Source organism: Bombus flavifrons, chromosome 16, assembly GCF_040668555.2.
Source record: "Bombus flavifrons isolate JBK064 chromosome 16, iyBomFlav1_principal, whole genome shotgun sequence".
NCBI classification, from domain to species: Eukaryota; Metazoa; Arthropoda; class Insecta; order Hymenoptera; family Apidae; genus Bombus; species Bombus flavifrons.
Window position 1 is genome coordinate 9,048,120 of NC_138457.1, and position 11,990 is coordinate 9,060,109.

The following is an 11,990-nucleotide window of genomic DNA, read 5'->3' on the forward strand; positions in this document are numbered from 1 at the left end:
AAGTACAACGAACTCGATAAAACTAGCTCAGATTATCTGTAATTAGTCAAGCTTGATGAAATATTGTATTTTATTACGATAGTCTTACATGTTCAATTCTACGATCGTGTAATTACATAATTTCTCCTCAATCATGTTAATTCTACGCGAACGCCATGTTTTTCGTAGAATCATGCCGGTAGCACGATTTAATTGACCCGCCTGAGGTATCAAGCAACAGGTATCTGTTCACGTGTACTTCGTACGTGTAATTAAACCGCGTTGACGATCGTTTCTTGAAAAGGCTGATGAAAGTTTATTGCGTAATCATGTGGCACGCATGGGAAGTTTAAATTGCCGCTCAAAGAAGTAACGAGCCACTGCAAGAACGTCGTCTCGATGGTTCTTTCGTTCGGATACATTTCAGAAGCGACATTCAGTGAATGTAGCTTGTTTAAGTTTTGATTGATTTACGGCTGTGCCTTTTTGGAAACTTTAATGGAACAATTTACAGATATTCAAATAATTATTACATTAATTAATTACGAATGAATTATTCCATTAGTTTTTTCGTTATACAACGATGATCATCAACTTCCATTTTAGGAATTGCATGAAAACGTCTTGAAATTTTCATAATCGTTTCATCTGCTCCTTGAGATAGATTATTCAAATTCTATGCAATTCATTGACGAAATAAAAGAAAAAAAGAATAGTAGAGAAGAGCTTATTATATTAGAAGAAATCTTACGAAATATAACACTTGCTTTAGTAAGAAAGACTATTGGAAAATGTATCGTATAAAAGCTTACGTGGTCCAAAAACACGACTATCACAATCTCGAGTAGACGAAAAACCCAATCGTACGTACGATTACAGGTGCAACGAGGCGATGCAACAGGTTCAGAAGAAGGTGGGGTAGCGCAGGCGTGAAAGTCTTTGGTTTCACTTGTATTCGAAGAGAGCTAGCTGCCGGTAGTAGAAGAGGAGTAGGAGGAGTCGAACGGATCCAGAAGCGAAATCGTGCTCGTGCCGCGCACAATGCGTCTCCTCGACCGACCGGAAACGGATAATCTCGATATCGTTACGAACACGACGCGAACGAACAGAAGTTAAATCTTCGAGACCACCGAGTGTGTAGTTTTATGGTGTTTTCGTGTGACTGACAGGTTCTTTCCTTCCTATTTCAAAAGTGTATAACTTATTTTAGCTTTCTCATGCCTTAAGTATTTTGATCAATTATTAACTAATTAGGCGATTGTATTGTCTATTACGTATTATGTATTACAATGTTAAAGTTGATCATGGATTTTAGAAGAAAAATTGTTTTTATTACCGATAATTGATATATAATCGATGTACAATAACATAAATGATATTTGGATCTAGAAGGATCGAGTATTCCACTGTTTTCATTTAAATTGACGGAATCTAATTCTTGATCTCTAGAATGAACGAGTTCTTCTATTAAATTCAAATTTCATGCTGATTTTTCATTCAACCCGGGATTTTTCCAATCTGTAGATTCTGTTCTTTTTCTCGGTCTACAGTATCACGTTGTAACGACTATCTGAATAAAGAGAGTGTTCAAAATTCCCCTAGAAAATTCCATTAAATAGCGAAAACTAAACACAGACTTGAAGCAAGGAGCGGAAGCGACTTCTTCAAAAATTCCTATTCAAAATTCTTTCTCCTTTAATAATAAGGACAAAGTACAGATTGAAGATACAGGCCGAAAAGAAAAAGCCAAAATTTCTCCAAATATAGCACCGAAAATTCTGCTCAAATACAAAGACAAAATACTGAAGAAACTGAAAGGAAGAAAGCAAAAGATAAGAATGCCGGTAGAGTCGTCAATATATTGGGATTCGATCGGTTCTCAGCGTTCTACTTCCGTTGGTAGCTCCGGGGATGCATACAGCTCTGGAAGTGCCAGCAGACACTATGTCGACCCGTGGGATTTGGAGAATTATGTGTACCTACGTCGACATAGTGTCGCCAATCTGGCGCAACAGATGCCGCTACATCATCGTCGACCCACCTATCGGTTATCCCAAGAGGCAACGCCTGCTCAATCTGAATATTGGTGAGTGGTGGTAAACAAATTTCAAGAACAACCTGATAACGTTCTCATTAACCTCATTAGGGCGATGGAATTTATGGTCACTTTTCCGATCATGTTAAAAAATGTCTTTTCCGATCATGTTAAAGAGGGTTTTTTCCGATCATGTTAAAGAGGGTTTTTTCCGATCATGTTAAAGAGGGTTTTTTACCGATCAAGTATAGCACTTTCGTCTTATGATTGTTGTGTAATATTTGTCTTGCAGAGAGAAGGATTTAAGTTAGTTGGTTGATAATAGGATCATTTGGTTTATAATTAAAGTATTAGAATTATATCTACAAGATCGTGCAACAAGGTATACATTCTAATCGGAAAATTGGACAATCACGGCCGTTTCCCTTAATCTGTTGCTTCCCTCTTTACTTCCAACAGCGCACGCATAGTGCTTAAGCGTCGTTCATCTAAACACTTACCATACCCAACGCAATGTAACTTGGGCAACCTGACGAGAACCGATTGCTTTCTGCGTGACTACAACGTTGGCCAATCTGATAATGAAAATTCCCATAACTGACTCATAAGAGACCGTGAATCTTCACATCAGAGAAAAAGTAGAGATTGAAAAATCGAATAAATGTGAAACAACATACGTAGAATTTAAATCTTAAATCTTCTGATAAAATTACAGATTCTCCTTAGTATTAATTTTTATTTCTTAGAAAAAATAAAATCGAGGATAAAATTGGAGATAACCGAGGAATAAAATTACAGCAACCTTAACCTTTGCATGGAATGATTTATAACCTCTTCGAATTAATCTTCCATTCTCAAAATTACGTTTCTCTAACAAGGACAATTCTCTAAACACGGAACAGATACGATGATTGGTATCGCTCGCTTTCCAATTACGACACATGTATCTACGTTCCCTCTGTGTTCTAATTTACTATGCAATTCGAAAATGTTTGTATCGTTACACCACGTGGAACTGGGAATGTTAATTAATCCTGAGTGCTTGAAACCGATGAATGCCGTTAATCGAGCAGCAACATTAGTCGTTTCAGTGTAATAAACAACTGGCACTTGAAATTTGATCAGAATAAACACGTGTCGATCAAACAAACGTGTAATTTTAGTTATTAGAACTGATTAGAGAATTTAAAAGATCGACAGATTAAAAAATAAGGAAAAAATCACAACGATATATGGTAGATTGCTGAGAGTGGCGTAAACCATTGAATTCCTTCAACAGAACGCTCGCAAATAAATCATGCTTGCTGTTTAGTATAACACTCCTGATAATCCATCTTTCCACGGAATTGCGTAAAGGACCATATAATACTTCGTTTGCGAACCTGATATTTTTCTTCTTTCTTTTACCTTCTTTTCGTTCATAGTCTGTTTAACTCAATATATTTTTCATAAGTTGGAATTTGCTCGAGACAGATGATATCAGTGGGTGCAAAGTAGGACGCTGTGTTCTTGAGCATTGCTCTCGTATTGTAGTACTTATTAAACTTAGCACACTTTCGCTCGATAGGGGGTAACATGATTTTCGAAAGCAATTGTTCTTTATAGCCACGCGAACACTTTTATACTTTCGACATTTGAAAGGGATACGAATAATGAAGGAAACGAAACATAACCTTAAAATTTTATGGATAATTATTGAATGGATTAGCTAATCCAAAGGAAAGTGAGGTTATTTAGAATTAGGCGAATAATTGTACGATTGAAATGTTCATTATCCGTATGTTTTTTCTTTTTTTTAGTAATTACATTAAAATCGTAAAATTATGCTTAAAAATTATTGCCAAATTCTTGCGATATTGGAAAATTTAACAATTCACCGTAAACAAACTTAGAATAAGATTCTCGAAAATGTTTGACGCGGTTATAATGTTTCTAAGTACGAATATCTGGACAGAAAAATTCGAAGATAGAAAGCAAAGGGTAGTTCTCGTCTAGTAAAATAAACATTATAACACGATGCAGAGACTTTTCTATTAGAAGCAACACGATTAGACGAGGATACTTTCGTGTTTATTAAACAACTAGTAATATTTTCAACACGTGCGAAAAGTTACCTCGCGGGGCTACCTTATTTCTAAAGAAACAAAGAGAAAAGAGAAAAGATACACGCGTAAAAAATTGCGCAACCAGACGTTCGAACGATCACGAGACGCAATTACAATGGCATTTAATTGCCGGAAAGGGACACTTCCTTTAATCGTAATAGCCGTCCATTAGCGATGGAACGTGGTACATTGAACCCCGTAACGCTGTTTAAATCGATCATTCGGATCGGGTTTAGTGAAAGGCGAAATCCCTCAAGTGGTTTCGCGTTGCCTGTAATTCAGCGAAAAAACGCCGTAGAGAACATTTCGAACAGAGATTGCTGCTGGCAAGAGCTATGACCTGCCTTAAAAAGGCAATTTCTCAGTTTGTTCTGTCGATTTATGGCTCAACTGTCTCATAACTACTGTGTAACTAGATACAGAGAATAATTGCACAGGGCGTTTCACTTTTTCATCTATAAATCTGTTTTAATTACCTTTCGAATCTTTTTTCAATTTAACCGACAGGTTTATCTATGTTATAGAACGAAAATTCGATGTTTCGCAGGTCTATGCCAGTCTACTGGCTGTTTTTATTCATTTGTATTCTCAGGCATCTTCGTTATTCCTATACGCTAGGTATTTCATCGTTGTCGGTAGTTTTGAAGAGATTCGCTCGTTACGTCACTGCTAACTTAAAAAAGCTACTTTTAAGGAATATTCATCTTCCTGATACATCGATCACGTGTTATGAGCTGCATATATTTTTATTCTATCACCCGAAATAATAGTCTAACGAAAGAATTCGTTGCGAATTTGAAATTGGAGAAATGAAACTGCCTGTATATTGGAAGATAACCTAAAAATCAAAGTCCCTGTGTTCTTCATATATTAAGCATAATTGATGTATTGTAATTGTCGATGTATATTAACTATAGATGTTTAATTACACGATTCGACTTTAGCACGTTGTCTCTCGGACATGTATTATCGTCATTCGATGCAATTACAGGGTCGTACGAGACTCTGAAAATGAAAGTGGCGTAGAGCAAAAAAGTTAAGAGAGCGCCTTGCGTAAAATGTTATAGTTTAGTCGTTAGTACTTCACGGTAAAATTTTAGTCGACAGTTCTTGTTTTTTACAATAACCCATTGCCTGATCATTATTATCTGCATTTACTGTATGATCCATGAACCTTTGTATGAACCATGAGCGTTTGTCTTGGCAATAAGTTTAACACTGGCAAAAAAAAAAAACGCTAGAACCATCAGAAATCTTTAATGACGGTATATTTTTAGCCTTGAGATAAAAAAAAGAACAAAATAAAAATTTAGCGTGCGAATGGCAAAAGTAGCTGACGAACGTTGCAGGTACTCGTCGTCGGTGAGAGAACCTGGCTACGACGCGCCTGCTTTCGTGGAAGAATTGTATTGTGGACCAGCCAGACTCACGAACAATAGTTGCTACTATCATCAGCCAATCTACGAGGACGAAGTACCGGATTACGTCGCCCCTTTTCCGGTCTACGCGCCTCTCTCCGGTAAGATTAATTGCTTTTTCCCTGACAGTCTTGCCACCCATCAAATCGAGGCTTCTACAGTGAATTAGACACGGAAACAACAGAAAGTGTTTTCAGAAGGAAAGCTAGAACTCACTTCATCTAGATATACATATGTACGTAGTTCTTTGATATATAGGTTTCTTTGATAGCTTTCTTTGATAACATTATGATAACTTTCTTTGATAGTACTTTGATAGACTAACAATAAGTAATTGAACTACTACTCGTTAGTGGTATATTGTGGTCTATACAGATATTATGGTCGAATAGTCTTTGATCCATAAAAATGGTTCACTATGACACAAAAGCTTATAATTTTCTTGTGAACTTTTGTACCCAATCTTGTATTTATAATTTTGTTGTCGACTTCAACGCGTCGATTCCTAGTGACTATTTTTTTAGCCTAGTTTGCTTGCTATATCTTCAGATTGTCAGAGCTTTAGTGTGTGATAGAGCTACTTATCTTTGAATAACTTCTACACGTAATTTAATTTCTATACTTTCATTTAGCGTTCACTTATCTATCAAATGGTTCATTTTATTCGATGATTTACTTTGATACGAATTTTAATGAGGCACAGTGATCCGGTAACCAGTTTAGTTCTCTGATAGATAATTCTCTTTGATAGGTTGGCTTTGTACCAATCAGATCGTTGTATCAGAGTCTAGTAATTATCTATCTGATACAGCTCTATTGTAGAACATCAACGATCTGGTTATATGATTATATAATTAGAAAATTGATACGTCTCAAAGATAGACTCGACGTTAAGTCACTTTTAACAATCTATGATCTGTGAACGTTTAGATTCTTTTGTACTTTACACGGAGGCACGTTGTATTCTGCAATTAACACTCTTACATAACATTCTAATATTCTAAACAATGAGAATATCCAATATCAGAACTGAATCAGAATGAAACCACTAAAGAACCATGCGCAATATACATTCTACTCTGATCTGGACCTTGAAAACGGAAGTTCTAGGTCTGTAAGCAAGTCTATAATTATACTGACCCGATATTCCTGATCAGAAAACCGCGATACCTACTGATTTTCACTTGCTTTCACACAGTTCGTATTCAGTCTATTGCATTTTCCGGCTATAGCGTTCCTTTTTCCTCATAAAGAGTTTATGCAAGGAAGGATGTCTCACAGGAAGAAACTCATCTGAATACACATTCATTAAAACTCTCTCAATTTTTTGCTGTTAACTTTAGAGTCGACTAAATAGATGAACGACGTAGCAAGTGAACCATACGATCCATATCATTATTTCCTGCAGATTTCTCCTGACCCGATTTCCGAGTTTATCCGAGAAATATCTCCACGCCATTTATTATATCTCTGTTATATTTCTCCAATTAAAACAAAAAAATTATTAACGATTTTACGAGGTAAACTTTGAATCAGTTTTAATGCAAAGCTCGGACGTTTTTAAAATCGAATTTCCGCGTCCTGAAATTCTACGCTGATCTGACATATTGTAATTCAACTTTTGATTTCCAATTCTTTCTCCAATACATACTGCCTGGAAAAATAAAAACTAATAAATACGGAGAATATGGATTTATACCAGAATCATTCTACTAAATATCCATTATATCAAATATACATTATGTATTTAATATAATGAATATAATTCCTTAATAAGATGAACAATTTTTAACAATACCATGTGTAATATATACGCGTATCCTGTTACATGTATGTTTATATGTATCCTAAATTTTTTCCTGCAGGAATAGAGTACGTAATTAAGCAAAATACGTAATCAAAACTGTACCTGACTACTATTAAGTGAAACTATAATTCGCCTGGTCGAAAACCACAAGTCGTGGTGAAGCGCGTTTTCTCTGTCCGATAATTGATATTCCTGCACGCAGTGAACTGGTTACGATTCAAAGAGGTTATGCAATTGGCGCGTTGTATCGGCTCTGCACGTACCAATGCGTTTGATCAAGGAACAGATTTCCGTTTCGGGTCCGGTTCAGGAATCCCATTAATGGTCGTGTTACGGTGAACTGGACCTTGCCGATGGCAACAAACCAACCGTTTCTTCCTCCTTAACCGGTGCGTGTCCATTTCTTCTTTCTTTTTTAATCCTAATACTTGTAATCTATTTTAAAATACCTGTTTACAGTACTTTAAGAAACGACATTTTTAGGTTATGACAGTTATGTCAATTATCGTAGAGTTTATTATTCAAAGTTAGGAAACCAGCTATTTTTCCATTCATAACGTTCTATTTGATATCGTAATAAATCTTTATCTGCTGTGGCCTTTTGATACTCGTAAGTGGCTGTGACAGTTCGAATGTTTGTACCTGTTGGGTGTGTCTTGAAAGCGACTGCTAGAAATAGAATTGATTATGACTGATTGCGCGTAGTAAGAGGCAATCGTAAATTTTCTAATCGAAAGTTGTATCGCGTGAAATCTTTGCTTTGTTCGATGTACGCATCGAAAATACAGAATTTATGAACTGTAAATTCATCACGTACAATACGAGAAGAAATATTCGAAATTGTACATGCGTGTTAAATTATATACGCGTACACATATTTGGCAGATGTGTAATTTCTATGCAAATATAAGCAATCGACCCAATCGTCTGTGTTGATTAAAATCTCGACCATACACAACGCGTACGTGAAAATATACTGTATGCTCGTTATACGTGTTCGACGTTGCGTATTCCCGCTTATTGACCAGCAAATTTTATCTCAAACATTTTGCGAGTGATAAAGATAATTGGAACGAAGCGATTATGCAGAGAACGATTATTTCCGATAATACAAAAGCGCTACGGCAAACACGTTTCGATATGCGTCGTATTTTAATAGGTGCACACGTCACAATTTCTATCGTGCCCTAGAAAGTCCCAATCGCAATGATAAATCGTGACACGCGGCGCTAGTGTCGCATCCTCGCACGATTTCGACACGCAATTATTTTTCTGCGGCTTTCGATTGCCTCTCTGCTTTCACATGCGACTAAATAGATTCTGTGTATGTACAGAGCACTGACAATGAGAATCATAATGGTGTAAATCATTATTACCCACTGTTATTTTTCTATTTTATTTGTTATCATCTTCTGGGTTTATTATCATGAAAAATTGATTGTATATCTTTCAGGCCAGGCAGACGTATAGGGGCAGATGCTCTATAAACATTTTCCTAACTCCATCTAAATCTTCATTTGGCTATTCCAATTTCGCTTTCTAAGTAATTTCTTCTACGTCCTAAATCAGTATCAGTTGTCAACGCCATTCCCATACCTTACCATCATCAATACAATGTCCCATTGAAACACACATAGACAAGAAATTCTCCTTTTACCTCAAATTGTCTTTATTAGCCGACTTATAAAAAGGAAACAGAAATTGCAAGAGAAGGTTGTTCTGACTGTCGTACGAGTGCGTCAGAAAGTGTCTAAGCAAAATTACACGTGTCATCGCGAACGATTTCCACGTCCTCGTTCCGAATCTCGCGAGCCTCGATACGAGAAAACGCAGAGGAAGGCGTCGCGTCGGTGGGCGTCGAATCCGCACGTTCCTCCGCACCTTCCTCCGCACCCGGTCTAACGTCAAGTTTATTAAACGAGAACACGTCCATGTAATCGATTTCAAAACATTTATATGGCTTTTTTTCAAGTGGTCTTTAATGTCGTTTCAGAAACGAGACACGGTGAATTCGTGGAAGACCATAGGCGATTTGGATACAAATACAAGTCTACATCTATGGGAGAGCTTCATAGGTATTCGAATTATTATCAGTTTTGTACACTTATGGAAAATTTAAGGAATTTGTAAAATATACATAATACGTAAAACTATGTAAAATATCCAGATTAGAAATTATTCTAATACCTTAATACGATGTAATACCTAATAACTGAAATTCTTAGACGAATTTTCATTTTTTTAATTGTCTTTATAAAGACACGAAGTCTAGCTGTTATAAATGATTTTTATGTTAATAAACGATTGTTCGGTGAGTTTTATTTTTGTTCGTTTTTAGATATCCATATGTGATTTCCTTTATTTTTGTAGATCTATGAGCGTCGACGCCAACCTGCCGCCAATGGATTCTATAGAATTAGGTAAGCAATTTCAATGATCATAGTTCTTCGTGATTTAGAGATCTGTATCAAGTATATGAATGAAACCGATGCCGTTGAAGAAAAGAAAAATACAAAGTTTTATCTATGAATTACGAAACAAATCCCGATCAAAATTTATAATTGGTTTTATTAAAATGTTTCATTTAGAATCTGGAATACTGCAATTTTCCGTATCTAGACGATAGTTTGATATTTTTCAACGATTTATTTAAATGATACTTATTTCATTTCTTATTAATTTGTTTTCACAGATATGCCAGATTATCGTTCTCAGCAAAAATACACATCGATGGAACAAGAGAAATACATGGTAGAAATTATTCCACCACCTCATTTGGACCTAAACACATATGGACATCTAAAAATCGATTACACGAACAGCTGGAATTCTTTGAATCGAAAAATCCGAAAATAATTGCCAATAAGATTTTTCTTTTCAAAGAAAGCATTAAATTATTCTTCAGATATACTAATATATTGATACTTAGAGATATCGCCAATTATTTATGTAATATAATACAAGTATGTACGATTTAAGAAACTTAAAATCGAACCAAAAATTATTCATAGTTTAATTTACTCGAGTATACGAAAATCAGAAGCTAACTTTTCATTTACTGTAAATACAGTAAATTAATCTATTTTATATCAATCGTAATATAGTTGCGTCTCGTATGAGAAATAATAAATGCTAAATACCTATTTTAAGGAATGTCTATTATAGTGTCTCTGTCTTCGTGAAATAATTTCCTCTTCTTCGTAGCACAGTTTCTATTTCCGGCTTCATTGTCGTTGCGCGCTTCCAGTGGCACGCTATTGATTGTTTCTATGTCCAATTCTGGCCATCTATAGCTGATATCATCGGGAACGTAAAGTCGCACAAATTTAATGTTATGAATATAATACTTAATAAAGAAAGTTGAAATTTTGAAAATTTAAGATTAACAGAAAAATTAATATTATAAATATATACATAAATTACGAATTATGAAATGTAATAGAACAAATTAAAACAATTCCAAAGTCATAAGAATAAAATAGATATATAGTTAAAACTCAAAGCTCATAGCAATACCTAAAGAAAGACACCTTATTTTTATTCTTTCTCAAATTCTTTGGACGTTCTCTCTTTTTAGATTCTCTCTGATTCAAAGAAAAAAAAAAAGGGAAGAAACATTTGGTTCGTAAATAAAGTTGCAAATTTCGTGGATCATTCTTCAAGTAGAAAATATTAAATTACAGATGTGGAGGCCTGTTTTCCGTTCTGCAGCAACATTTTATATCTCTGTAGTTCATCAAAGTGTTGCTGCTTTAACAATGCGACGTCTTCGTTGTGTTTCTCTTCCTGCATCACTAATTGGGCTTTTAAAACTTCCAGTTCGTCTTGCAATTTGCATACTATGTTGACAACGATATAACTATCATTTTATTGCCTACTTTGTTATATAAATAAAGTAAAACAAATAACCATATCGCTGTTTACTTTGCTAAATAAATGAAATAATCATTTTACTTTGGTTGTTGTTTCCACCACGATCTTCTGCATTAATCAGACGCAAATGATCACACTGTTCCTTCAGCTCTTCATTTGTTTTACGAAGATCGTCCCTTTCAGTCTGCAATTTTTCAACGATAGACTTATATCTATTTTCTAGAAGCAGATAAGTTGTGGAAAGTTTCTCCAAATTCATCTGTAACCTCTCGGAACGTGCTTTTTCTATCGACATAGCTTCCTCTTGCATTTCACAATAAGCTTTCAACGCAAGATACGCCTGTTGATTTTTAGAAAATTAGAAAACCGATAAATTAAAAGATTGAACGAAGAGAAATGAATCTTTGTCACACGTCTCTGATCTTCGTGAATTCCTCGAGAATTCCTTGTAATTCACAACTGATGTACTCTTGTTCCTCCATCTTGAAATACTTCGAATCTTGGAAGCAGCCGAGAAACTCGAATCAAAACAATTACCTTAATAGTGGAATAATTTTCATTTTCAGTCGATATTCTTTCTTAATATTTCTCTTGAATTATGTGTACATTTTAAATTTGCAAGTGCATAAATTGAGTTAAATAGTGAAATTATTAAAAGGATTTAAATTTAGAATGTGCACGAACCACGTGGTTCGAGTCTGAGATTACACAATAAAATAATCAAAGGATATTGTAATACATTGAAACGATATTAACCATATTACAATTTGTAC

At 35.1% G+C, this 11,990-nt stretch overlaps 2 protein-coding genes across 3 annotated transcripts; one reads left to right on the top strand and one right to left on the bottom strand.

Moving 5' to 3' along the window:
* Nucleotides 1-1,639: 1,639 nt before the first annotated feature.
* LOC138187901 (uncharacterized) lies at nt 1,640-10,493 on the top strand. Its single transcript, XM_069129169.1, has 5 exons — nt 1,640-2,065; nt 5,469-5,638; nt 9,338-9,419; nt 9,715-9,764; nt 10,037-10,493. The coding sequence occupies exons 1-5, from the start codon at nt 1,818-1,820 to the stop codon at nt 10,198-10,200; spliced, it is 714 nt and encodes a 237-aa protein (XP_068985270.1). The 5' UTR covers nt 1,640-1,817; the 3' UTR covers nt 10,201-10,493.
* Nucleotides 10,490-11,767, bottom strand: LOC138187902 (microtubule-associated tumor suppressor 1 homolog). Of its 2 annotated transcripts, XM_069129170.1 has the most exons (5): nt 11,631-11,765; nt 11,299-11,557; nt 11,026-11,183; nt 10,861-10,928; nt 10,490-10,631 (listed from the first exon to the last, which is right to left on the bottom strand). In XM_069129170.1, exons 1-5 carry the CDS (start codon nt 11,697-11,699, stop codon nt 10,490-10,492), a joined length of 696 nt encoding a protein of 231 aa, XP_068985271.1. In that variant the 5' UTR covers nt 11,700-11,765. The 2 variants fall into 2 exon arrangements, 1 of the variants encoding a protein (XP_068985271.1); XR_011175277.1 differs by having other exon boundaries at nt 10,497-10,631; nt 10,861-11,183; nt 11,269-11,767.
* Nucleotides 11,768-11,990: the final 223 nt, after the last annotated feature.